The following is a 27,566-nucleotide window of genomic DNA, read 5'->3' as shown; positions in this document are numbered from 1 at the left end:
GGCTGCGTGAAGGGGAGACTGCTCTCTTTTCACCTATATGTATCTAGGTTCTTGAGGGGAGTAAAACGCCTTAGACCTCCCTTGGATTTCCCGGTACTCGTTGAGATTTGAGTCTGGTCCTCTCCTTTCATGCGCGTTCGACTTTTCATCCTCTTCCGGGTATTCCCTTGTGGTTACTGACTCTGAAGACGGTGTTTTTGAATGCTATTTGGGCTTTGTCGGGCAGAGATCCCTTTTTTTTTTATCACTCTGGAGAGGGTGCAGATTCGGACAGTACCTGCCTTTCTTCCGAAGGTAATTGCAGGGTTTCATTTAAACCAATTGGTTGTGTTACCATCCTTGGATAAAGATATGGATGGTTGGGAATTCTGGAAATTGCGGCCGTTAGACGTATATCATCATTTATCGCGATATCTGGAGGTTATGAACGAGTTTCGGAAATCGGATAGGCTTTTTGTTCTTCACCAGGGGTGAAGGAGGGGGAGGCAGCTTCTTGGGGCACGGTGCCTTGTTGGATTAAGAAAGTAATGCCAGTAGCCTATATGCATTCCGGGAAGCCTCTTCCAAGACAAGTCAAAGTGCATTCGACCTGGACTCAGGCAATTTCCTGGGCAGAATTGTGTTTGCTTTCTCTGGCAGAGATCTTTAGAGCAATGATGTGGTCGTCTTTACATACATTTGCCAGGTATTACTGACTGGATGTTGTTGCGCCAGAGGTGGACCCTTGGGGCCGAGGTGGTGGTTGACGCTACCCGTAGAAAGGATCCTATGGGTCCCCACCGTCGGCAGGCGGAGTGGGCTGATGGACGGAGGCCAGCTGGAGCTTCACCAATACCAGCCCTCGTTCCCCACGGGTTTTGGGTACCGGGGCCGGCTGGGCTTAGGTGGGCCTCCGTATGTTGTCGATAGAGTGGTAATAAGATCAGCCCAGAGGCAGCAACAGCAAAACTGGAAAGTCTGCACTGGACGAGGCGAATTACCGGAGACCCGGGCGCCAATAGAACCAAAGTCATACAGGAGGCATCTGGGCAAGAACAGGCCGAAGCCTGAATAGGCCAAGTCCAGGACGTAGACTGAAGAGGCATCGTAGAGCAAGCTGGAGTCAGGGCCAGCGGCAATCAAGGAGCGGTGGCAAGGCGAGGCTGAAGTCTGGACAAGGAGAAGATCAAAGGTGTCAACAGGCAATGCAGAGGTCCGGGCTTGGAGAGAGTCAGTAGCGTAGTCAGGCAATGCAGAGATCCGGGCTTGGAGAGAGTCAGTAGCGTAGTCAGGCAATGCAGAGGTCGCAATGCAGAGGTCCAGGCTTGGAGAGAGTCAGTAGCGTAGTCGGGCAATGCAGAGGTCCCGGCTTGGAGAGTCAGTAGCGTAGTCGGGCAATGCAGAGGTCCCGGCTTGGAGAGAGTCAGTAGCATAGTCAGGCAATGCAGAGGTCGAATCCAAGAAGTCAATCTGAGGAAGGAGAGGAATCAGGAATGCAGGAACGAAAGAGAACAGGAACTGGAACTAGGAGAGATCAGGAACGCAGGAGAATCACCAGGAGGCAACGAAGTATACGACCAGCATGGAGACCTGTTGCAAAGGTGACCATAGGAAGCCGAGCCAGACCTTATATACCGGAGCTTCGACGACATCATCATCCAGGGCCACGGCCAAGTTTCCGCCGTGGGCCTTCATAAGTACCAGTGATGTGAGTGCGCCTAGGGAGCAGAGAGGCCTGTAGATAAAGTTGGAGCACCGGGGGTGGCCCAAGGACAGAGCCGGGAGCCCACCGCCACCAGAGACTAGGAACTAGATGCTGGATTTGGCAAAGAGAGGTAAGGGGGCCGGGCCACGGGTCTGCTGCGGCTGGCACATGTAACAGATGTGGCGGCGCTGGAGGATTTTGCCTTTGCTAGGGTAATGCTATTTGGGCCTCAGGCAGCCTCTTGCCCTTTGGGGTAGTAGCTTTGGTACATCCCACTGGTGCGGACTGACTTGCCTGCATAAGAGGAAGTTGATATCTGCTGCAATTATCCTGGGGAACTAAACTTCTGACGCCAAAATATAATCTGTTCTGGATCGCGAATCATTTGCTCTGGCATGATGAGTGAATTCTTTTGCTCCAGGATTTAATGTTCTCCAAATATCTAGTACCTGTAATGTTGAGCACAGAAATCCCACCTCTTTATTTTGACTGGTATATGTAGAGGGAGAATTGTTACTCTTGTCCAAGTTTATCTGCTACACAATTTAGATCCCCTCCCAGAATAAGCGGAGCTGCTTTGATTAATTGGTGAGCCCACAATGGCATTATCTTGTATTCGGCTTCAATTTGGCAGTTATTTGCATCAACAAAAATTAGATCAAGGGTATGACCTGCTTTAGTGAGGTGTTGAGTCCATCCTAGGGCTTCCATTGCTTCAAGGAACATATAGCATGCGGGTGACCTGGGTGTTTTGTCCACCCGTAGATTGTAATCATCTAAGATTATTGTAGTTTCAGATGTGGAAAATACTTTGGCAAACTTCTATAATTGGTGAGCAGTCTTTGATATGCTGGCCAGGTGGGCAATATACTAGACCAGAGCTTTCCAAACTGTGTGTCGTGACACGTTAGTGTGTCGCTTGCAGTGTGCAGGTGTGTCGCGCTATCCCGGTCAACTCCAATGCGAGTTTGGGCTTCTTATTCTAGCGATTCACTTTTTTTTTTTTCAATTCGTGGGTTGCTTATTATTGGTGATTTTTGCTGTCAATCGCGGTTTTTTTGGGCTTGGGTGGGTGGGACTTGAGCCCAGCTGTCCCTGTCATTGGCTGCTGCTGCCGATGAGGCCTGGCCATGACTGCAAGCAACAGTGTCTGGTGATCATGGAAAGTGTTATGCACCATGGCAGGCTTGAACTCTGAAGGGAGTGAAGCACTGGCAACAATCAAAAAGAAGAGGTACATGAGTGTGGGGGCCAGACATGTGCTTGCGGGGGGGGGGGGGAAGAGAGATGAGTGTGTGGGGGACAGATGTGCTTGGGGGGAGAGAGATGAGTGTGTGGGGGACAGATGTGCTTGGGCGGAGAGAGATGAGTGTGTGGGGGACAGATGTGCTTGGGGGAGAGAGATGAGTGTGTGGGGGCCAGACATGTGCTGGGGGAGAGAGAGATGAGTGTGTGGGGGACAGATGTGCTTGGGGGAGAGAGATGAGTGTGTGGGGACAAACATGTGCTGGGGGGGAGAGATGAGTGTGTGGGGGACAGACATGTGCTTGGGGGGAGAGATATGTGTGTGAGGGACAGAAATGTGCTTGAAGGGAGAGAGAGGTGTGTGGGGGACAGACATGTTGGGGGAGAGGGATGAGTGTGTGGGGGACAGACATGTGCTGGAGGGAGAGAGATGAGTGTGTGGGGGACAGACAATTTGTTTTATTATTGTTGCTCATAATTTATAACAATAACATTAATCTTGGAATATTATATATTTTTAATATAAATGAAAGGTTTTCATGAGATAGGTTGTGCTGTGAAACATTTTATGTATATATTTAAGGAAACATACATAAATTGTCGAAATACATTTCGTTCGTTTAACCTTTAACCTCTGGTTTGCTAGTAGACTGAATTACTGTGTCGTGAAATTATGTTTGACTAAAAAGTGTGTCACCAGCATGAAAAGTTTGGAAAGCTTTGTACTAGACCTTTGGTTTGTTTTGATTTTAGGATGACTACTTTGTAGGGAGGGTGAATTTCAATTTTGTTTAATACTAATTTCTTTCTTACAGATAATTAGGAGGCCTCCACCTTTTCTTTTTTGCCTTGGTATGTGGAAAAGTTCATCTTTAGGGTTAGAGATTTGGTTTATGAGAACATTGTCATTTTCATTTAACCAAGTTTGTTATACAAAAGATTGTTGGTTGTTGGTCTTCAATTAGGTCATTGATGATGGGGATTTTTTTTTTAATTGATTGTGCATTAAGTAGCAGTAATAAGAACATTAAGCAAGTGTTGATGTTTATTTTATTTTGTTTGGTGTATTTTTTCGTTGCATTTTTCATTACATCGTTTTTTTTTCTTGTCCAAGCACAGGTTCGATATTATTTGTTTGGTCCATTTTCTTTGTGGACCTGGTGGTCAGCCGGGTGATTAGCCGGGCAGTCAGCTAGGCTGGACAGTCAGCTATGCAGTTGTACTGTCAAGCGGTCAATCATTTGGTCAGCTAGGCAGTCAGCCAGGCGTCTAGTCGGATGGGAAGGTTGCGGGTCTGGAAACTGACTTAGATTTATTAGGTTAGGTGGCGACAGGCCGGGTGACGGTAGACCGAGCAACAGCAGGTCGGCCTCTTTCCGTGGAGCAGTCAGCAGCCGGGTAGCAGCAGGTTGAGTCATCCTAGTTCCGAGAAGCATTTTGAGGGTCGGCTTGGCCTCTGATGGGGCCTCAGGTGGGGGTCAATGGACTAGCCAGCGATAGGCCATTCGGAGATGGTTTTAGCCATGGTGGGCGGTGGTAGCTGCCTGGTGGTGGTGATTTGAGTTATGGCAGGCGGTGGTGGTGAGCCGGCAGTCCAGGCAAGGTCCGCTAGTGTGGACCGTTAGTCCAGGCAGCGGCGGCAGTGGTCTGAGCCATGGCAGTCAGTGGTTATAAGCCAGCAGTCCAGGCGGAGGGCGGCAGGCCCTGGTGGGGGTCGGATGGCAGTGGTCTGAGTCATGTAGATGGTTTTGGGGGCCGTGCGGTAGTGGTCTGAGCCACAACAGGCGGTGGTGGTGAACTGGAAGTCCAGGCAGGTTGTCAGAGCCAGCGGTCTCTGGTTGGGCCAGCAGACCAAGTGGCAGTAGGCCTAGCAGTGGTAGTCAGTGCGGCGGCAGGCCAGGTAGCAGGATTCAGCTGGTGGTGGTAGTCTGTGCGGTAGCAGCAGGCCGGGCGGTGGGATTCTGAGCAGTTACAGGCCGAGCTGCAGCCGGGCAGCTGCAGGTTGTTTTAGTTTCAGGGGGTGGAGCCGGAAGGTCAGGCAGTGGCGGGCCCGGTGGCGACAGGCCATTGGAGGATCGATCACCAGTAAGTCTGCCTCGGGGGGGGGTGGCCGGGCAGTTGTGATCGGTCTCTGGAGGAAGCCGGATGGTAGGGCCAAGGCAGTTTTTGCAGGGATCGATCGCAAACGGTCAGTGCTGAACTTGCAGGGTATCCTTCCATAAGGGTGAGCACAAAAGGGTACCGCAAAAAGCCCTTTTAAAAAGATCATTGATTAGTAAGGGCGCAATAATTAAGCGCGCGCCTTGATTAAGGCCGCGTGCCGGGAGAGAAGGGGGGGGGGGGGAGCATTGAGACAGCACCGTGGAACCTAGCGGATGACAGCAGCTAGAGGGAGCTCTGGGGCGCTGCTTCAAAGCTCCTCCCAACCACCTTCTCTCCCGGCCTGCGGCCTTAATCAAGGCACGAGCTTAATTGCGTCCTTACTAATAAACAACCCTTTTAATATGCGGCTTTTTTTTCGCCGCGCCCTTTTCTTCTCGCCTTTTTTGCTCGCCCTTATTGAAGTAAACCAACTCTGTCGGCCTGTTTGCAGACCACGAGCCAGCGAGTCGGCAGCACCAATTTGTTAGTTTGCTTACCTGCGCTCTCCAGCTTCAGGGTCCCTCAGCACGCTGCTCCTGGCTCCCGAAACGCCACTCTTTGCCTTTCTCTGCTCCAGACGACAGGACCGCAGCAGTTTCCACTCTCTCTGGCCTCAGGTTCCCTCTGCACACTGCGCCTAGCTCCTGGTGTGGAGGTCCTTTCCTTCCTCTGTTCCAGAGCTCGGCTGGTTGAACGTGGTGTCAGAGACCGATCGGTCTGGGTGTTCATGGTGCAGTTACTGTCGCTTCTGAAGCCAGGAAACAGGCGCGGTTCAGGAGCGAGCCTTTTGAGTCACCTTAAGCCACCACCATATGCAGACATGGGTAGTGGTCAGATAGTTGCAGAAATGCCAGATTCAGCGGTTCGTTCACCAAATGAATTCAAACCGCTGAGAGTGAATCAAGCCTGGTAGAAATAGTCCATTTTCTTCAGGTGTCTAGTTTCAAATACAAAGGGCACACGGCTCAGCGGTGATTCCCAGCTCCGGTATTCTGCTCAACAAGCTGGCTGGGCTGGAGATGATGCAGAGGCAGATTTCACAGGCCCTAGGAGGGGGGGGGGGGGGGAGGTAGCCCTAGTCATTGCCACAATGGCAACATTTAGTGGCTGAATTTACAGCTCCTGATTGCAGGGTTTTAGAAGGTGCCCTGGTGTGTGGGCCCCCAACTGAGGACCATCTATGCAATGACTGGATTAAAATAAATTGTGAGAGGAAATAAAATAGAAGAGAGAAATAAACCCTGGGTATTTATGAATAAAGGTGCCCTGGTGTGTGGTCCCCCAACTGAGGACCATCTCTGCAATGACTGGATTAAAATAAGTTGTGAGAGGAAATAAAATAGAAGAGAGAAATAATCCCTGGGTATTTATGAATAAAGGCTCAAAAGGCTCCTGGTGCCAGACCCCAGCCCTGTTTCCAGTTTGAGCTGGAAGCCATAAGAGTAGGAGAAAACTGCTGGGTTGTAAAGCAAATACCAGTGACATTGAAAGTCCTTCCAGTTCTAGGACGGCTAATTATTATATTGCTCAAGTTTGGAGTTCGCTTGAAATGTGGAATGCATACAGAATTCATTTTGGCGACTGATTCCATAGCTGTTGCCTTTTCTTATTTACTTAAAGGATTTGGTTGGGAAACTGTTTAACAGTGACTTTACCAATTTTGTAGTTCTACCAGTAACTCGCGGGGAAGCGCGTCCCACTGAGCTGGGTACAATTTTCTTTGTGCTATTACATACCAGTTAAGATTGGGTATTGGTAGCAGATATTTGTCTTATGCTTGCTTTTCTGTCCATGCAGAAATCCATACAGAAATGCCAGAAGGGCCCTCTGTGAAGAAGTTCTCTCTGCTGGCTTCTCCCTTTGTGGGGCAGGTAGTGGCAAAGGTGGGAGGCAGCAGCAAGCGGATTAACTTGCAGAATTTGAAGGAGCTTCGGTTCCAGGACTGCCAGGTTAGTTTCACTTAACTAAAGCAGCAAGAGGGTGAATTGTGGGAAAGGAGGAGAGGGTGGAGATGATGCTGGGAAGATGGGAAAGTGAAAGGGTTGGCTGGGAGTTGAAAGATGTGAGAAGGGATATGAAGCCAATAAGAGAAAGACAGCTTGGGCCCCTGGTGGCGGTAAGAGCAGTGCTACAGGGGAGATTATTTGCCACTGAAAAGGATAAGAAAAAGCTCTAGTACCCAGTCTGCCTCCAGTGTTTCGTTTCAGCATTTGCAGGGCATTTGCAAACCTGCCCAGAGATACAAGTCCCTGCCCCAAACTGACACCTGAGGCAATGGGAGATAGTGACTTGCCCACAATTATGGTGCTGTCCCCCATCACCATTCTCTTCTTTTTTTAATACAGAATTGTTGTTTTCCCAATAACCAACACACAATAGAAACCATCAGTCTCACGCTCTCTCATACCCCCTTTCCCCACTTAAAAAAGCTCTCTGACAATACAGCACACCCCCTGAACATATCTTACCCCATCCACAGGTCCAACGCACCTAAATTGTTCAGAGGTGATCCCCAGATACTCCTACCCCACCTATCAGATAAAAATTGCACTGGCTTGGTCCTGTAGCATGCATTGTGGTAGTACCACAAAGAAAACCCTGAAAAAATACATTTGGAACCCATATGGTATTATGCCTATTGTAATGTGATTTTGGCCCTCAGAAAGCATAGAGTAAACTGAATGACAATGATATAGTAAACTTCCGGTACCAAAAATGTACTGTCAGCACTCAAAACAGGAACAACTCTATCTATGAAAAGCAGCACTGCAGATATTACACCAGGCCCTCACACTCCTCTTTTTTAGGAATGCAGAACAAACCAGGCTTTATAAATCCCTACACAGAAACTACATACTAGCAAAATACACCACCTCGGTCACAGATGCCAAACACAGACAGACCCCTCACCAAATACAGAATAAAGAGACCATAAAGAATAGACAGAAACCGCACTGGAAACTGCAACAAACCAGACCATTTATGCAATACAGTAATGGAAAAACAGTAACATTTCTCACAAATCATCAAACAAAATCAAGAGATATAACTCAAGCATGATAAACATACTAATAAAAAGAATACTGCCAAAGAGTTGACAAATAGAATAACATCCAATAATCAAGAAAGCATATAAATGTGTTTATAATTTTTCTAAACAGCAATAAAATATTTCAAAATAGCAGAGACATCAAATACCCAATAATTAAAACTAATAAGAATGGAAAAATCCCCCACTCTCCGTACCTGAAAAAACTTGATATCCTGTCATCTTGAGCTTGTCATAAATTAGTGAGGATGGCACAAACATTTCTTCACACACACGCACGCAACCCAGGCAAGTTCCCATTCACACAACAATCGTGTGCGCAACCCAGGCAGGCATGCAGGCTCCCATTCGCACACAGATACACTACTGCTTCCGTTACTCTTTATACAGGGCTCCCCATTTTGCTCAAAACTTCTGTTCCTGCTTTTTTTTTTTTTTCCTCTTCTGACTGGTTCCTCTGCAGGATAAGCCCCACTACAGGCTTAAATAGGCCTGAAAGCAATTCTGCCTACCCTGCTGACATAGCCACTTCCATTCTCAGCAGCTGGCACCAGCTCTGCTGTTCAGTACATCATCCAATCAGGACTTGGGAGGAAGAGGATAAGGCTGCTATGAATCTGCTTGCTTCCACTACTGATGCCACCACCCCCCAGGTGTGCCACCCTGTGCAATTGCACGGTATGCACACCTGGTTCTGCTGGCCCTGCTTGCCCAAGTTACAAATATTGTCAGTGGGAGAAGCAGGATTTGAACCCAGGTCTCCTGGTTCCAGGTACATTATTCTAACCACAAGGCCATCTTCTCTTTCCTATTTGAAATGGAATAGCAAAATTTATTCCATGCAGAAAAAAGAGATGATGAAGCCTCTGGTGAAATCCCTTCTAGGATATTGTGTCTAATTCTGAAAAATGGGAGAAATTCAAGAAAGAGACACTCAGAATAGTGCAGTGTCTGCACCAAGAAGCATATGAGATGAGACTTAAGAAAAGAGTAAGATGAAAGGGGATGAGGTTATCTAGTCTTTTTTTCTACAGACCGCCACTTGCTGGGAAGAGGTTATGTGTGCACCCGATGCAAAGAGCTCCTAGCACTTATGGTCTCTGGAGACTACAGTGGTAATCCTGAAGGAGCTGAGGCAGACAGAAAGGGACTTGGAGACCACCTTCAGGGATATAGTAGAGCAGTCCCATCTCTTCTCTGGCAGTTTCTGTGCTGCTTTGGAGGAGCAAGGTCACCAGGAAAAAGATCATCCCCTGCCAGTGGCAGGAAATGATTCTATAGCTGGGATCTGCTCTCGCACCATGGATACATCTTAAGGATTGTGTGCCCAGGATAGTAGGGACAGGACTGCCATTGTTATTGGTGATGCTTTCATTAGAAAAGTGGGTAGCTGGCAGCTGCGAGGATTGCTTGCTAATTTGCCTGCTTAGTGTGAAGGTAGTAGATCTCATGCACCTGCCTAGATAGGATTTTAGAGATTGCTGGGGAGAGAACCAATTGTAATGGTCCACTTGAGCACCAGTGGCATAGAGAGGTGCTGCAGGCAAAATTTAGAATGCTAGGAAGGAAACTAAGGGTAGCATTCTCTGAAGTGTTCCCAGTTCCATGCGCAGGATCCCAGACGCAGGCTGAGCTCCACAGTCTCAATACTTGGATGCAAGGAGAAGGGCTTTAGATTCATTAGGAAAGGAGGAACTTTTGGGGAAGTAAAACCTTTTTCAGGCAAATGGGCTCCTCCATATCCAAAATGGAACCCAGCTGCTGGCGCTAACAATTAAAAAGGAACTAAAGAAGCTTTTAAACTAGATCATGGGAGAAAGCTGACAATTGCTCAAGCATGTATAGTTCAGAACCAGGAACAAGGTATCCACACAGAATACAATAAAAAAAAAAAAAGGAATATCAAAAGTGTCCTGCCAATGAGGATGTGGGGGGAAAATTATTCCAAATTAGCTGAATCAATTGCTTGTAAGCGGACTTTGAAAAAGAAGACACAGAATGTTTGTGTCTGTATGTAAATGCCAGAAGTCTAAAAAATAATATAGAAGAGTTAGAGCGTACAGCACTAGATGAAGAGATTGACATAATTGCTATCTCAGCATCCTGGTGAAAAAAAGAAAATCAATGGGACACAGCGAAACCAGGATACAAATTTTACCAAAATGACACAGCAGAGACACGCGGTAGTGACTCGACTTTACTGAATGTAACATATAGTGCCAAGTAGGAGACAAATTCTACAAGTAACAACCTAGAATCTCTCTGGATAGAAATTCCATGCATGGCAGGGTGGAGGCATTCTATTGCCCACCCAACACAGGATGATGAAACAGAGAACGAAATGCTAACCAAAATTATGCAGGCTATCAAACCTGGAAACCCAGTAATGGAAGATTTCAGTTACCCCAACATCGATTGGGTGAAGGCCTCATCAGTGTTGGGAGTTAGCAGTTTGCTGGAGTTAGCAATTTGTTGGGAGTTAGCAATCTGTTGTCATTTAGAAGAGTTGTGGGTGGATCCTCAGACCAGTGGCAGATGACCACGCCCCCGGGGGAAGATCCCAAGAGGGACCACCGGTCAGGCTCAGAGTTAGGAGACAGACACACACTAGTTCTTTTATTAGACAGTATACTGAACCACCAGAGGTGGCAGTAGTGAGCTGGAATGCCCAGCTGGGCTGTAGTCCCTCAGATACTGGAGCAGTGATCCCTGGAGGCTGAGCTGTAGAAAAACTGAAATATAGTCAGTACGCAGGGTATGCAGAGTTCATTTACCAAACCTGATGGTAACACTCACACAATGTCTCATAGAAGCCAGGAGCTGGAATGTATAGGCCCTGGAGGAGCGAGTACCTGGTTCCAGGGAAAACTCTGAGAGAGCGATGGTAACTCACTGATGTAGTTGGCAGTGATGACTTCCAGGCAGTAGAGAATATGGAGCAAGTCTGGGAATGAGGGCCCTCGAGGAGCGAGTACCGGTTTCAGACCAAAAAAATAGCGCTTGAAACTGATAATGATGATCCAAAATCACAAAACGCAGAAAATGTTGGTGCTCTAGTCACTGGTCGGCTGATCAGTCCTCGAAGACTCGGCTGGGCCCGCTGCCCTTCAAAGGTAAGATGCTCTTTGGCGAGGATCTTGAGAAGCTTATGGACTCCTTGGCTGACAACAAGGTCCATAAGCTCCCAGAGGACCGCCCTAAGTCTTCCCGATCCTTCGCGGCCTCTCGCTTCAGGGGCCAGCGTCGCTTCGCTTCTCGGGGGCGGGGCGGTTCTGCGAGGGGGTCTTCTCGTGCACAGTCCTGGTCGCAGTCCTTTCGTGGCAGACGGCCAGCCCATGCGTGCTGCCGCGTAACCTGCCACACAATGAAGTTCAGCCGACCCATTCCTCGGTTCCTTAACTCGGCGGAAGCCTCTCCCTGTTCTTCGAGGAATGGGTCAAGATCACGTCGGATCAGTGGGTCCTCGACATTATCAGAGACGGGTACGCTTTCAACCTCGTCAGGGAACTTCCAGATCTCTTTCTTTTCTCGCCTTGCGGCCAGGCCAAGAGGGACGCGGTGGTCCAGACTCTCTCCAAGCTTCTGGATCTGGGAGCGGTGGTCCCAGTCCCGGAAAGGGAAATTGGCGCCGGCCAGTATACTATTTACTTCACCATGCCCAAAAAGGACGGGTCCTTCTGCCCAATATTGGACCTCAAGAGGATCAATCGGGCTCTCAAGATCCCCCACTTCCGCATGGAAACCCTGTGGGCGGTCATTGCGGCGGTCTGCCCCGGAGAGTTCCTTGCTTCCCTCGATCTCGCAGAAGCTTATTTTCATATTCCCATTCACCGCGACTATCAGAAATATCTCCGATTCCACATTCTCAACCAGGACTTCCAGTTTCGAGCTCTCCCCTTCGGCCTCGCAACCGCTCCTCGCACCTTCACGAAGGTCATGGTAGTAGTAGCAGCGGCCTTGCGCCGGGAGGGGATTCTCGTCCATCCCTATCTGGACAATTGGCTCATCAGGGCCAAGTCTGAGACCTCTTGCCAGCGGGCGGTGGATCGCGTCTTGGAGCGCCTTGCCTCTCTCGGGTGGATAGTGAACTTCTCCAAGAGCAAGCTTCAGCCCTCCTAGGAGTTGGAATTTCTGGGAGCCCACTTCGACACCCGAATAGGCAAGGTTTTCTTACCTCGGGCGCGAACCCTCAAGCTGATCGATCAGGTCCAGACTTTGATTGCCCTACCCTCCCCGACAGCCTGGGATTATCTCCAAGTCCTGGGATCCATGGCTTCTACCATCAACCTTGTCCCCTGGGCTTTTGCTCATATGCGTCCGTTACAGAAAGCTTTGCTGTCCCGTTGGCAGCCAGTGTCGGAGCAGTTCCACGTGGTCCTTCCGTTCTTGGATTCTACTGCCGACGAATTACAGTGGTGGCTGTCTCTTCCTCATCTTCTGCAAGGGATGCCTCTTCAAGCTCCACAGTGGACGATAGTGACCACGGATGCCAGCCTGTTGGGCTGGGGTGCGGTCTGCCTTTCTCAGTCCACCCAGGGAACATGGTCGCAGACTCAGTCGCGCTGGCACATCAATCGACTGGAAACTTTGGCGGTCCGCCTGGCACTTCAGGAGCTCCTTCCCCTGATCCGTGGCAAGGCGGTACGAGTCCTGTCCGACATCTCCACCACAGTGGCCTACATCAATCGCCAAGGGGGCACTCACAGTCCCCTGGTAGCCTTAGAAGCCAGCCGTCTCCTCGCTTGGGCGGAGCATCACCTACAGTGCCTTGCGGCTTCTCACATCGCCGGAAAAGACAATGTTCAAGCCGACTTCCTCAGCCGGCAGTCGCTCGATCTGAGAGAGTGGGAGCTCTCGGACGCGGCCATGGCTCTGATAGTGGACAGGTGGGGTCCTCCTCACCTCGACCTATTGGCGACTCTGGGCAATGCCAAGGCCAATCGGTTCTTCAGCCGCTGGAGGGAGCATGGCGCAGAGGGCGTGGATGCTCTGGCTCTACCTTGGCCAGCGGACGTCCTTCTGTACGTGTTTCCCCTCGTGGCCACTGGAAGGGGAAAGTTCTCAGGAGAATCAAGCTCCACCGGGGACCGGTGATTCTCGTCACTCCCGAGTGGCCACGAAGGCCGTGGTTCTCGGATCTCATCAATCTAGCGGTGGACGGGCCCCTGCGCCTCGGTCATCTCCCTCGTCTCCTCCGGCAGGGGCCTGTATTTTTTGACCAGGCCGATCGCTTCTGTCTTGCGGCCTCGCTTTTGAACGGCGTCGCCTGAGGTGCAAAGGTTATAGGGAGGAGGTCATCTCCACCCTGCTGCGAGCCCTGAAGCAGTCGACTTCTCTGGCCTATGTGCGCATCTGGAAAGTTTTTGAGTCCGCGTGTACGGAGGCGGGTGTCCCTGCGCGCTCTGCCTCGATTCCTTTGATTCTTTCTTTTCTTCAGAAGGGTCTCTCTAAGGGCCTCTCCTTCAGTTCTCTACGCGTTCAAGTCTCTGCGCTCGGCTCTCTCCTGGGTCTGGTGGACGGTCATGCCTTAGCAGCTCACCCTGACGTGATTCGTTTCCTGAGGGGCGTTAGACACCTCCGCCCCCCCCCCCCCCCCCCCCATCGGTCCACGTGTCCATCGTGGAGTCTCAACCCAGTCCTTCGTGCTCTCTGTGTGGCTCCCTTCGAGCCTCTTCGCCACGCTACGCTCAAGGATCTTACTCTAAAGACTGTCTTTCTGGTCTATATTTCCTCTGCTCGCCGTATTTCCGAGCTTCAGGCGCTGTCCTGTCGGGAGCCCTTCTTGCGTTTCTTGGATTCCGGGGTTTCTCTCAGGACGGTTCCTTCCTTCTTGCCTAAGGTTGTCTCCACTTTTCATGTCAACCAGTCGGTCGAACTCCCAGCGTTCTCTCCGGAGGAGATTGCGGGTACGGTGGGTGGCGACCTTCGTCGGCTAGATGTAAAACGAGTCTTGCTTCGCTATCTCCAGGTCACCAATGACTTCCGGGTATCAGACCATCTCTTCGTCCTTTGGAGTGGTCCCAACCGCGGTAAACAGGCTTCTAAGACCACGATTGCGCAGTGGTTGAAGGAAGCCATTTCCTCGGCGTATTTTTGTCAAGGTCGTACGCTTCCTGAGGGTCTGAAGGCCCATTCTCTGCGTTCTCAGGCTACTTCGTGGGCAGAGAGTCAATCTGTCTCCCCGCAGGAGATTTGCAGGGCCGCCACTTGGACGTCTCTGCACACTTTTGCTCGGCACTACCGTCTGGATGTACACGCTCCGGTGTTCGGTTCCTTTGGGCGGCAAGGGCTTCGAGCGGGACTGTCTCGGTCCCACCCAGTTTAGGGAAGCTTTGGTACATCCCACTGTCTGGACTGATCCGGATACGTACAGGAAAGGAAAATTAGTTCTTACCTGTTAATTTTCGTTCCTGTAGTACCACGGATCAGTCCAGACGCCCTTCCCTGTCTGTCTTCTGTCCTCTCGAAGCTTGTTTTCTTGCAGGTCTGCAGATTTCCATATATTTCTTTGTGCAAGATTACTGAGCAATTACACCGGAAGCCTTGGTCGTTTTCTTATACCAAGTTGATGCAAGAGCGTATAGGTATACCATGTTTTCTACATGATTCTAGATTTGCTCCGTTGAGCTTTACAGTTACTTGCTTGATCCTATTCTTGGGTTTGTTGTTTTATGCTTTGACATACGTTATACTGAAGGGGTAGAGGATAGGCTCTGTCCTGATATAGGGCATCCTTCAAGTTTTAGTCTGTCTCCACCTGCTGGAAAGGAGGCTCAACCCACTGTCTGGACTGATCCGTGGTACTACAGGAACGAAAATTAACAGGTAAGAACTAATTTTCCTATTCTGGATTCATCTGTCTGGTCTAAAGAAAAAGGAAATTATCTGGTAAGGAGTAATTTCTCATTATGATATATAACCTAAAAAAGGGAGACTATGATAAAATGTGGAAATTTATCTTTTTAACTGCTTCTTTTAGTTTCCTTCTATCTAAATTCTGCATGGAGACTGTTTTTTAAAAAAAATACCATATCAGAAACTCAGATATGTATTTTGCAAGTTAAAGGTCAAAGGAAGATCAAGTGTCTGCTGGTATGTCTAAATAGTGCTGTGAAGGAGGCTGTTAAAGCCAGAAAGACATCCATTAAAATATGGTCACACCCCATGGTTGAGAGATGCTCTTACCAGGTGGATCAAGATAACCGGGCAGAGTGGCTTGAGTGGATGGTCTCTTTTTTTTTTTTTTTTTCTTTTTTTTTACCATCATCTAGTATGTAACTGTGATGGTGAGATGAAGCATCATATGTGTCCTAGTCAATCAAGAAAATTACTTTTGGGGTTACCTATGCAGAATTCTTGATTCCTTTCTGATTTTATTTTTAGGTCCATGGGAAGAATTTATTTCTGGCATTTGGTTCTGATGAAAGAGAAATTGTCATGTCTCAGCATCCTGAGAGAGGGCAGGAAGAAACCGCCTTGGAGGAGGTGATGGGTACTGGGAGAGATGGCATTACACTTTCAAAAATCAAGGGACAGGAGCCAAAGCTCCCCAGTACAGATAACCAGCAGCAGGAAGCTCAGGAAAGCAATTACTTGGAGCCTGCAGAAGATCCCTGGAAGTGGCTGCATTTTCATTTTTGGCTATTCGGAAGCATTCGAGCTAATGAGTTTGCCAGAGCCAGGAGTGCAAACAAGAGAGGGGATTGGAAGGACCCTGTACCCAGGTACTGCATGGATGATGAGTATAGGCTTTACATCCTTGTAGAATAAAGCTTTTTTCCTGAATCAACGGTGTTTTGCACACATGTGCACATGCATTAGCACTCCTCCATAAAAATCCCATGTTGTTCAGGGCATTAACTATTACTCCCCAATGCAGAGAAGTGCATAGGCTTAACGCATGTTTTTTGACACTGGAAATTCAACTCCTGGGCAGGGGTGGAGTACATTTTCTGGGGTTAGTGTTAAATCTGTGGGGCTGAACCTGGAGGTCATGGTGCCAGGATGCTGTACGGAAAGCATGTTTTGTGCATGCTAAGCATATTTTTATATGTATATTTCCAGTTAGAGCTGTTAGTGTTTTGTTTTTTAACTCCGGGAGTTGCACATTTTCTTTATTCCTGAACTAAAAAGTGCCAAAAAGTTCAGCACACTTTTTGTTTTTACTTACATCATATTACATCAAGCTCTTAGATTGTCAGCCTCTTGGGGCAGATTTGGATTATCAGCCAAAATTCTTAAGGCCTTGCAGATTGTGCAGAATACGGATGTGTGAGTGCTGACGTACCAGGTGAGGTTTCATATTGGTTTCATTTTGCAGTTTCCATTGGTTTCCTATATGGTGGATAATTTAAATTCCTAATCAGCATGATTTTTCCTTGGTCTTTTGAATAATGATGTTTCTGGTTGGGGCTTTTGTTGGTTGTACCTTCACTACAAGTAGTACCTATCAGGACAGAGTAATTGATTCTATAGCTGGGCCTATATTGTGGAATTCCTTGCCAGAGAACTTACGGGCCATTGACCATATCCAGACATTCATGAAGAGATTTAAAAACTGCTTTCCTTAAGCTAGCATTTGGCTTAACTGTGTTTCTGTGATTTCTGACATCTCCTGCAGATGGTATTACATTGCTGAGTGAAGACCTTAACTGGTTTCCTTCTTTATGTTAGGTTGACTTGCTTTTCAGCTGTTTCTTTGTTTTATATGTTAATGCAGATTAGGAATGCTCTTGTGTAACCCACCTCAAACTGTGAAGCATGTGGGTAATAAATCCTTTAAAATAGATAAACCTACATATTGACCATCTGGGGAAAAAAACTGCAAGACAAAGTGACAAACCCCCAAAAAATGCTTGCAGGCTGTTTTTTTGGATTTGGTCACTTCTACTTTTCAGAGAACATCCAAGAAGAGAACAATTTCAGGATGCACATAGTTGGGGGGTTTTTTTTTGGGGGGGGGGGGGCGGGGTTGTTGGGTTTTTTTTGTTCCATTGATTATTTCTTAGGATTTGCTTTCTCCTCTCCAGCCCAGTTAAACATGCTGCCCTTTGTCTAGTAGGATCCATAACTGGTAGCTAGATCTGGCCTCCTGATGTGGATTGCTACAAGTGTTTTTTGTGAAGAGTGTAATGCCGAGACTGTGTTTGGCTGTTGAAACATTTTGAAAAAGAAAGCCACAGTCTTTATGTCCTGCATATGGAATGACTGCCTGCATTTTCTCCTCATTCCTCTAGCGCGCAGGCCTGAATAATGCAAGGAGATCTCTGATGTCAGAATGCACAGGCCTAAGACTGTATCTCCCAATTCAAGCCATTGCCTGTGGGAGCATTGGTTATGCCTTAATTCCCCCATGATACTTGGCCTGGGCTAGCTTAGTCTTCAGCTGACTCAAAATGCTGGTCTAATTTACCTGAAAAATAATTATTTGGGGATCTGCGGAAGTCACAAACAGAAATTTACAAAATTGAATTTCAGGGTGGTGGAACAGGGAGGAAGGGGACATGGTGCTAGTACAAAATTGTACAAAGAAACAGATTTGCAAACCTTTTTTTTTGTACTTTTTTGTTACCCTACTTATCTGGTTCCAAATTTCCATTGAGGCCCCCTTCTCTGATTTGATGCTTTAATTGTTCTCTTCTGCCTTTGAACATTGTGTTGAATTTTACTGTCTTTGTTTAGTCTGGGAATTTTGTCCCCACCTTTGGTTTCAGATTGGTTCTTCACTTTGATGGTGGAGGCTTCCTAGCTTTCTACAACTGTCGCATGGCCTGGTGCTCAGGCCCCACCATCAAACCTACCTGTGACATCCTCTCTGTCCAGTTTCATCAGGGCCAGGCACTGGAAGCACTTTGTCAGCCAAGACCTGTCTGCTGTATATTACTGGATCAAAGATACTTCTCTGGATTAGGTATGCATTGTTGTTTCTTATAAGAAGCTTATAGGTAAAATCCCCAGTTTCCTGCAGGTATTACAGCAAAGTCTTGCTCCAGTATCTGGGCCCTGCTGCAGAACTATGAGATGTGGTCCAAATACCTGTCCGCCTTCTGCTGTACTACGCATCCAGCATAGAAAATAGCAGTGCATCTAGGTTTCTGGAACAAGATGGATTACCCTCAAAGTTCTCTCAGTAAACTTTAAATTCACTGTTACTGCAGATACCAAGCAACTACCGCAGGAAATGCAGTTCTAATTGGTGCACAAACCATCAGTAAGCAGGGACTGAATAAAGGATAATGAATGGGAGGGAGAGAATAGATGAGAAATAGAGTGGGAACTAGGAAGGAAAAAGTGGTAAAGAAGGCATGAGTCCATCTCAAGAGCTAAATGTTTGTTTAGGTATCATTTCATCCATTTAAGCCTGGGCATGGGATCCTTTCTGCTAAGGATCATTCCTTTCCAAATTTCAAGTGGTAAGCTCTTGAATGTGCACATGAAAACAGTATAATAAGATCTGGAAAGGGAGTATTATGGAGAACTAGCCTAGCTTTGGATAATGCAGAATGTCATGCATTATGTAGTATGCATGATGAGTCGCATGATTGGCTGACTGGGAACAAATGGTGACTTTTCTTTATAGTAGTGGCACAATCTGAGTAGGGGTTTATGGGTATGTCAAGCATGCTTTATTGTTCAATGTTTGTTTTTCAGGATTGGGGCTAAAATATTTTAGAAAGTTATGGTAGGAAGCATAGAACACATCTTTGGCTTCCTACCACACTTAGGGAATTTTCAAAGGAGTTATGCGTATAAATGTAACATACTACCGTAGCAATTTTCAAAAGCCCATTTAACATGGGTATATTTGCATTTACCAGTGTAAAACCCAGTTTTAAGCATGCAAATCCTTTTGAAAATTACCCTCATAGTGTAGTAGCCCAAAGAATAGCTTCACTTAATTGTGATCTTGTAAAGAAATAAGCATATTCAAGAACCTAAGCAGTATGGTATTAACCTCTGGGATATGTCATTACTCATGCTGTAATTATTTAGAATATGATAACTTAAGGGAAGCCCAGTTATATACAGCAAGAATTATGTACTGTACATCTTCATTTGGCCTTATTCTGTTTTGAATGGGTGGTTCTAGAGTCTAAAGCACATAAGAGAGATTCTTTTTGTTAAATTACAGTTCCTGAACATACCCAGATCAGTCCAGACAAGTGGGTTTATTCATCCCTATTAGCAGATGGAGGCAGAGGAAAACTTTTGGGCACAGCAACTTATCCGGGAGTGCCACCTGCAAGTCCCTCAGTATTTCTCTGCCTCCAGCAGATAGTAAAGGTGTAAACCTGCAGTGATTGTGGTTAGACGATCTTACACTCCCCAAGGTGTTAGGTTCCTGTTGAGGGCCATTCTTCAGGTTGAGCCGGGTGAACGGGGGGTTGGATACCCCTGGTGGTTTGAGCCCAAGACTCCCGGGACCACTGACAGCCAGGGGACTTGTTCCCTCAGTGGGACCCGAAGTCCCCTCCTGCCCACTGGACTCCAGGAAAGTATCCCCTGTTGGGGCTCCTTTGTTCTTTGTTTACTGCTTCTGTTACTTTAAAAAAAGAAAAAGAACAGGGGGCAGTCCAGCGAGAACAGTGCAGGCTGACAAGCAGTCTGTTCAGCAGAACCGACAGCTCCCCTGGAGGTTCGAGCTGTGTGGGAGGGGAACCTGCTCCAGCCGACGCCCGAGGTAACCCCTGGGTGGAGGAAGATTTCTCTGCAAGCGCCGATTTTCTCTTGAGGCCCGCGCCTGCCACCAAGAGGTCGCGGGGGTCCCGTGCGCAGCCCACCAGCTCGCACCTTCACTGCGGGGCTCCCGTGCTATGCGGCTGGACTCAGAACCCAGGGAACTGAATGATTCTGATGACCCTCAGAGTGATGGTGGTTCTTCGGCGGCGGATCTGGATGCAGACCCTGATGGGGGCTCCCCCTGGCCCCGGACGGACCTAAGGAGGATTAGGGGCCCTTTCAAGGTCCTGAGGCAGAGAGCGATGACCCACAGGTGGTCCGCCTGTTTAAGAGAGAGGAGTTGCATCCCCTTATTTCCCAGGTGATAGAGGAATTGGGGGTTAAGCTCTTCCTGGAGGAGTCTGATAACGAGGGGGTTAATCCAGTGTTAGATGGCCTACGGAGACCTCCCAGGCCTTTCCCATTCCTAAGAAGATCCAGAAGTTGATCAGCCAGGAATGGGACTCTCCGGATTCCGGATTGAAGGTGGGGAGAGCGATAGCGAAACTTTATCCTTTGTTGCAGGACCATTTGGATGCCCTTAAAACCCCTAAAGTGGATACCGCCGTGTCGGCTGTCACCAAGAAGACCACAATTCCTGTGGCCGGGGCAGCTGCTCTGAAGGATGTTCAGGATCGCAAGCTGGAAGTACAGCTTAAGAGGGTTTTTGAGGTATCTGCTCTTGGGCTCTGAGCTGTGGTCTGTGCCATCCTAATGCAGCTTACCTATGTGTGTTGGATCCAGAAGCCTCAGGAACGCTGTCCCCAGTCCAAATGGCTCGTCTTGTGGCCGGAGTCGCATATGTAGCTGATGCCTTGTATGATCTCGTGTGTACCACAGCGCAAAGAATGGTTTCGGTGGTGGCTGCATGATGGCTGTTGTGGCTACGCAGTTGGTCGGCAGATCTGTCATCCAAGTCACAGTTCTATAACCTTCCTTTTAAAGGCAAGCTCTTGTTCGGGGGGGACCTCGACCAGCATATGAAATCCTTGGGAGAGACTAAAGGCAACAGCCTGCCGGAGGATAAGAAGATGGCGAGGAAGCCTTTTTCCTCTCGACCTCTGTTTCGTGAGCCGAGACTGTTTCGTGCTGGCAGAGGTTCCAGAACCGCAGCGACACGGTGGTCCTCAAGTAGATAGCAGTCCTTTCTAGGTTTGGGAAAGTCTTCTAGAGGCGGGTCTGCTCAGGGAGCGGGCGGAACCAAATCTTCCCATTGAAGTCAGGCAAGTCCACGTCTAGTCTTTGGCGATCGGCAGCAGACTGTCTCTTTTACGAGGAGTGGACCAAGATTACCTTTGACCAGTGGGTTCTAGAGGTTGTCAGGGAAGGTTATGCCTTAGAGTTTGCTCACCCTCTCAGGTCGATTTTTCTGGAGTCGCACTGTCTTTCCCAAAGCAAACAGGTGGCGATAGAGGAATCCCTCCAAAGGTTATTAAGCCTGGAAGCTGTAGTACTAGTTCCAGTTTCCAAACACGGACAGGGAAGGTACTCCATTTATTTCGTGGTTCCCAAGAAAGAGGGCAATTTTCAACCCATCTTGGACTTCCAAAAGGTGAACAGGAGTTTGAAGGTACAGCGCTTCCAGATGGAGACCTTGTGGACTGTGATTGCGGTGGTCCAAAAGGGAGAGTTTTTGACGTCTCCGGATCTCACAGAGGCCTACTTGCACATTCCCATTCACCAGGACCACCAGACGTTTGTCCGATTCAAAGTGCTGGGTCAGCATTTTCAGTTTTGGTTCCTTCTCTTCGACCTTGCCACGGCTATTCGTACCTTCACAAAGATGATGATGGTAGTCGCGGCAGCCTTCAGAAAGGACGGGGTGTTGGTGCACCCATATCTAAAAACATAAGAACATGCCATACTGGGTCAGACCAAGGGTCCATCAAGCCCAGCATCCTGTTTCCAACAGTGGCCAATCCAGGCTATAAGTACCTGGCAAGTACCCAAAAACTAAGTGTATCCCATGCTACTGATGCTCGTAATAGCAGTGGCTATTTTCTAAGTCAACTTGATTAATAGCAGGTAATGGACATCTCCTCCAAGAACTTATCCAAACTTTTTTTAAACCCACGATTGGCTCATCAGGATGAAGTCGCAGGAGGAGTGCTTGCGTTTGGTACACAGAGTGAGATCTCTACTGGATTTGCTGGGCTGGATTGTCTTGGGGGCCCATTTTGAAACTCAACTAGGAAGAGTATTCCTCACGGCAGACAGGGTGGTCAAGATCCAGGATCAGATAACTCTATTGCTTCGCCTGCAGGTTCCGAAGGTCTGGGTCTATCTGCAAGTCCTGGGCTCACTGGTTTCAACGTTGAAGCTGATTCCTTGGGCGTTCGCTCATATGCACTCCCTACCTTAACCCGCTGGAACCCCCTGTCTTGTCACAATCCTTTCCTGCAGATTTCTGCCGACAAGGTTTCTTTACGTACAGTGTCTTCTTTTCTCCCTAAGGCGATCTCTGCCTTTCATGTGAATCACAGTGTTTTTGCCACGGTTTCCAGACTGGTCTCATGATTCCTCTATAGGTAGGGATCTCCATCTCTTGGATGTGCAGCACACCATGTTGCGTTATTTGAAGGTCAACAATTTTTTCAGACGATCTGATCATCTTTTTGGTTTTGTTCAGTGGCCCTAAGAAAGGTGAGAAAGCGTCTAAAGTTTCCCTAGCCCACTGGTTGAAGGAAACTATTTCCTCGGCCTATGTTTCTAAGGGCTGGGCGGTGCCAATGGTTCTTAAAACTCGTTCTACTTGCGCTCAGGTGGTGTCTTTGGCCGAGTGTCAGCTGGTGTCTTCTCAGAAGATTTGTAGGGCCGCAGTTTGGTCCTCACTTCACACTTTCACTAAGCATTACCGATTGGATGTGCGCACGCCTGAGGTTATGTCCTTTGGTGAGAGTGTACTGAGTGGGTCTTTTGGCTTCCCGCTCAGTATAACGGGGGCTTTGGTACATCCCACTTGTCTGGACTGATCTGGGTATGTTCAGGAAAGGAAAATTGGTTCTTACCTGCTAATTTTCGTTTCTGTAATACCACAGATCAGTCCAGAGGCCCACCCTCTGTGATTCTGCCAAAAGACTGCTTGTTCTACTGCTGAGCTTATGTGCTCATAAGAAGAGATTTGAAAAAGGAATTTTTGTTATTTGTTTCTGAAGTTGCAAAGTTTTCTGTAGTTGATTTCTATTTTGGTTGGTGGCTATCCGGTTTAGGGGTATCCATCCCAGGGGAGTTGTTCGCCCTGTTGTTAAATTATCTTAGCTTGGGTACAGGTCAATACAGAGGGACTGCAGGTGGCACTCTCGGATGCGCTATAGATACCATCTCACAAGCATGCGCTGACATAGACAGTCACATTGACGTCTCATCCCCAGACAATGCCATCTCTACCTGGCTCAACCTCACCCTCAGCATTGCTGACAAACACTGCCCCCTCACAATAAAAACTATCAACCCAAACCGTAGAAACAGAAAACCCTGGTATACGCCTGAACTTAGGAATCTTAAAACCCAACTCAGAACAGCTGAGAGGTCATGGCGCAAATACCAATCCCCCGCAACTAAAACATTATACTACCAACAAATGCATGAATATAGAAATTCCATCCTTCAGATTAAACGTAATTACTATGCTAAAAAAATACATGGTATGCAATATAACCCTAAGGCCCTATTCACCATGGTTGCGGACCTCACTTCTCCTACCCTCAAACAACTACCTGCTAATCCCTCTAAAAATCGTTGCAATGAATTAGCCCAATTTTTCAAAAACAAGGTCTCTTCCATCACTGCACAATTTTCACAGAATAACAGCAATATCTGTCTGCCCACCATCAACTCTCCAGTCTCCCTCTCATCTTTTGACTCTTCATCCTCCCTTGAAGTACAAAACATCCTTAAAAAATTAAAACCATCATCTCATCCCTCCGAAACCATCCCCACAAAACTCCTGCTAGCTATCCCCGAGGTGATTGCCAAACCCCTCTCAAATATCCTTAACTGTTCCCTAGAGCATGGCACAGTCCCTAAAGTTCTTAAACAAGCAGTAGTAAAACCCCTACTCAAAAAACCCAATCTTGACCCAGACACCTTATCCAATTACAGACCTGTCTCTAACCTACCCCTCCTAGCTAAAGTTATTGAAAAAGTTGTCAACTCCCGTCTCTCCGATCACCTGGAACAAAACAACATTCTCCCATCTACACAACACGGTTTCAGAAAGCACTTAAGTACTGAAACCCTGCTGCTCTCCCTACACGATACCCTCATTAAAGGAACCGACTCAGGTACCTCTTATCTTATTGCCATGCTTGACATCTCGGCGGCATTCGACACAGTCAATCACGATGTCCTCCTCAACATACTCAGGAGTATCGGGATCACTGGCAATGCCCTATCCTGGATACGATCATATCTCCAGGATCGCCTTTTCACTGTATTAGTAGATAACAATGAATCTGACCCCATTAATCTTCCCCAAGGTGTTCCCCAAGGTTCCTCCCTCTCCTCTACCCTATTTAATATTTACATGCTTCCCCTCACTACCCTCCTCACTAACCTCCACATCAAGCATTTCATTTATGCCGACGATGTGCAACTCATCTTCCCATTCTCTGACTCTCTCCATACTGCTCTGCTTAACTGGGAAGCCTGTCTTTCCTCTATCAACAAATTACTAAATGACATGCAACTAGCTCTAAATCCCAGCAAGACTGAACTCTTAATCATATCTAATAGGCCACCGCTCCCAGACATCCCACCTGCATACTCATCCACATCTTTCCCATCACACGTTCGCAACCTTGGTGTCCTTATTGATAACCATCTTACTTTCAAACCCTTCATCAAATCTATCATCAAGGAATGCTATTTCAAGCTCCAAACCATAAAAAAACTCAGACCACTGCTACACTTTTCTGATTTCCGCACTGTACTCCAGTCTATCATTTTATCTAAGGTAGACTATTGTAATGCACTCTTTCTAGGCATTCCCGCCACCTATACCAAACCCTTACAACTACTACAAAACGCTGCCGCTAGGATACTATCAAATTAAAAAAAAAAGAGATCACATCACCCCCACACTTATCGAACTTCATTGGCTCCCTATACACTCCCGAATTCTCTATAAAGCCCTTTCCATCATCCACAAAAGTCTGTTGAACTCTAACCTCAATTGGATTAACCCCCCACTCCTCCCCCGTACCTCGAATAGACCCACACGTACAGCCCTCCAAGGAACCCTACGTGCCCAACCCATCAAATCTTTCAAATTATCATCTACCATAAGCAGAGCTTTCTCTCTCGCTGGCCCCTCCATATGGAACTCCCTGCCTCCCGATATACGCCTGGAAACATACACACCCACTTTCAAGAAAAAACTGAAAACATGGCTCTTCCAGCAAGCTTACCACACATCACCTGCCATTACATAAACCCCCACTGTTTAACTAAAAATTGAGTAACTAAGAATTTGCTACATGACTAGGAATCTATTTCTCGGAATATGTCTCATGCCCATCGATTTTGTACTTTGACTCGGCTAATTATGTAATTAGCTTTTGTAAATAGTTGTGATTTTACTGATTTTGCTGTATCTATTTATTGATATCACGGACGCTCGCGGCATAGTCAGCTCTATACCCTATCCCACTTTTAACCACCTTGTTCTCAGTTACATGTAAGGGCCCTGCCCAAAAGTTAACCTGTTTTTTCAATGTTATATGTAAGGGTTCTGCCCTTTTGTTCCTTTTTAACTGTAAACCGATGCGATGTGTAAACGGTCATCGGTATAAAAGAAACTTTAAATAAATAAATAAATAAATAAAGTAGCAGTGCCCAAAATTTTGTCCTCTGCCTCCATCTGCTGGTAGGGATGAATAAACCCCCTTGTCTGGACTGATCTGTGGTATTACAGGAACAAAAATTAGCAGGTAAGAACCAATTTTCCTTTTGTTATGAGCTGTGCAGACTACACACTTCCTGTGCTTCCAGTGTCTTCAGAATCACAACTCCTTTCATGATGTCAAGTTTTGGAAAATACATTTTTAGTATCTATCTTCTGGACACAGGTGGATATAACTTAGTTTTGAGTGCCACACTATGTGCTATACTGGATTTTGAGATTAAAGTAGAGCAGAGTGCCTTAAGTGTACTAGATGCTGAGCTTTCTCTTCCTTAATTTAGTGTGAATGTTTAAGGTAGAGCAACTTGAATGCAAGGTTGAATCAGGGTTTTTTTTTAATCTTCTACTCCCCTCCCCGTTAATAAATGCTCTAAATTTTATAATTTGGTGCCTAAACTAAAGCGTAACATACTATTTATAGACAGCCATGATGTTCACAAGAATTTCTGTACTCTAGATTTTTTTGTATTCTCTTTATCCAAGGTTATTTGATAGTGAGGTCCTTGAGCTGTGCTGTATTTACAAGGCTTTCCTACTATGTCTTATGTCTGTACAGTCCAGTGCTCTGTATTGTCCAGTTTGTCTATAATTGCTCTTTTTTTTTGTGCTTTTTAGGAAATATCATTAAAAATGAGATCCTGTATATGGCAAAGATCCACCCCTTATCCCAGGGCTCGCACCTGAAGTTGGAGAATGTGGAATCTTTGCTCAATCATGCCCTTCGTTTCAGCTCAAACTGGTTGCACAACAAATTGCAGGGGAAGCGGTTGCACTACCAGATCTACATGAAGGAAGTATGCCCCCTTGGACACCGGGTGCTGAAGGAGAGCCTGGGCCCACCCAGAGGTTTGAAGAGGCTTACCTGGTGGTGTCCTGAGTGTCAGTTTCTATATACCTGAAGAAACTGCCACCTCCAAAATCACATTAAGGCATTCATGGTATAAAAGTCCCCCTCTCCTTTACCCTGTGTTATAAGGGGGGAGAATTCTCACAGCTCCTGTGCTCTTCATGCACACCCTTTTATTAGTTGTTATATTTTTCTTTTGAATGGTGTTATGTACTTCCTATGAAGAAGCAAGCAGGAACTGAATACTGTATATAATGTTCTTTCTCTTAGGGGCTAAAAGCTTCTTATCTACTTAAAGCAAATAATCATTAAAATAAATATATAATTCACTAAAATCCAGGTTTAAAAGTATTATGATGGAAAAACATTATCCTTCTTCTAAGCTTCTTTATTTAGTACCTCATCTGCCCTTTTATCATACTCCTGCGACTTATTTATGTCAAAGTTTTTTACCTGGCATGATTCCAGATAGTCACTGAATGCATGTAAACACCTCTGCACCTGCTCAGCCAATATGCAACACTAAAGTGATACTAATAGTATAGTGATGCTGCCCCCCCCCCCTGCTCAGCCAATATGCAACACTAAAGTGATACTAAAAGTATAGTGATGCTGCCCCCCCACTCCCCAAACTGTCTAATCTGGAAGCACTGTTGAAGTGCATGATTCCAGTCTGAGGACCACAAACAAGTCTAGTTTTCAAAATGTGTATAAATAGTAATGAGTCGACAATACGAAATTAGAAGCCAAATGTCCGATCTGGATTCTTTATTGGACAGAGACACAAAATTTTCAAACAAGCCCTCTTACAATGGGGCTGCGTCAGGGGCTCAGTTTTATCGTTTTGGGGTTTCTGAGTATCCTGGTTTCAATTTGTGCATATACATAAAATGGTCTCTGATAATTATATCTTGCGCCGCTATGTTATTAACAAACAATGCTCTCCAATGTATTAGATGCGCCGAAAGGAACTGGTCGC

The 27,566-nt window shown here is 47.0% G+C and overlaps 1 protein-coding gene across 8 annotated transcripts in view; it reads left to right on the top strand.

The window, feature by feature from the left end:
- The window catches only part of NEIL2 (nei like DNA glycosylase 2), a 41,948-nt gene extending 15,008 nt beyond the window's left edge, over positions 1–26,940 (top strand). For 2 of the 8 annotated variants that reach the window (XM_029596133.1, XM_029596136.1), the window contains exons 2-5: positions 6,869–7,020; positions 15,504–15,844; positions 17,834–18,030; positions 26,356–26,940. In XM_029596133.1, the coding sequence (XP_029451993.1) occupies positions 6,883–7,020; positions 15,504–15,844; positions 17,834–18,030; positions 26,356–26,639 (960 nt within the window). In that variant the 5' untranslated portion in view covers positions 6,869–6,882 and the 3' untranslated portion in view covers positions 26,640–26,940. Of the gene's footprint in view, positions 1–4,894; positions 5,015–5,058; positions 5,118–5,371; positions 5,555–5,588; positions 5,689–5,760; positions 6,780–6,868; positions 7,021–15,503; positions 15,845–17,833; positions 18,031–26,355 lie in introns of those variants that run through there. The other 6 variants (XM_029596135.1, XM_029596138.1, XM_029596131.1 and 3 more) reach the window with 6 other exon arrangements.
- Positions 26,941–27,566: the final 626 nt, after the last annotated feature.

Source organism: Rhinatrema bivittatum, chromosome 3 (genome assembly GCF_901001135.1).
Source record: "Rhinatrema bivittatum chromosome 3, aRhiBiv1.1, whole genome shotgun sequence".
Classification (NCBI taxonomy): domain Eukaryota; kingdom Metazoa; phylum Chordata; class Amphibia; order Gymnophiona; family Rhinatrematidae; genus Rhinatrema; species Rhinatrema bivittatum.
The sequence above is the reverse complement of the archived record's forward strand: the minus strand, read 5'-3'. Positions and strand labels throughout refer to the sequence as shown.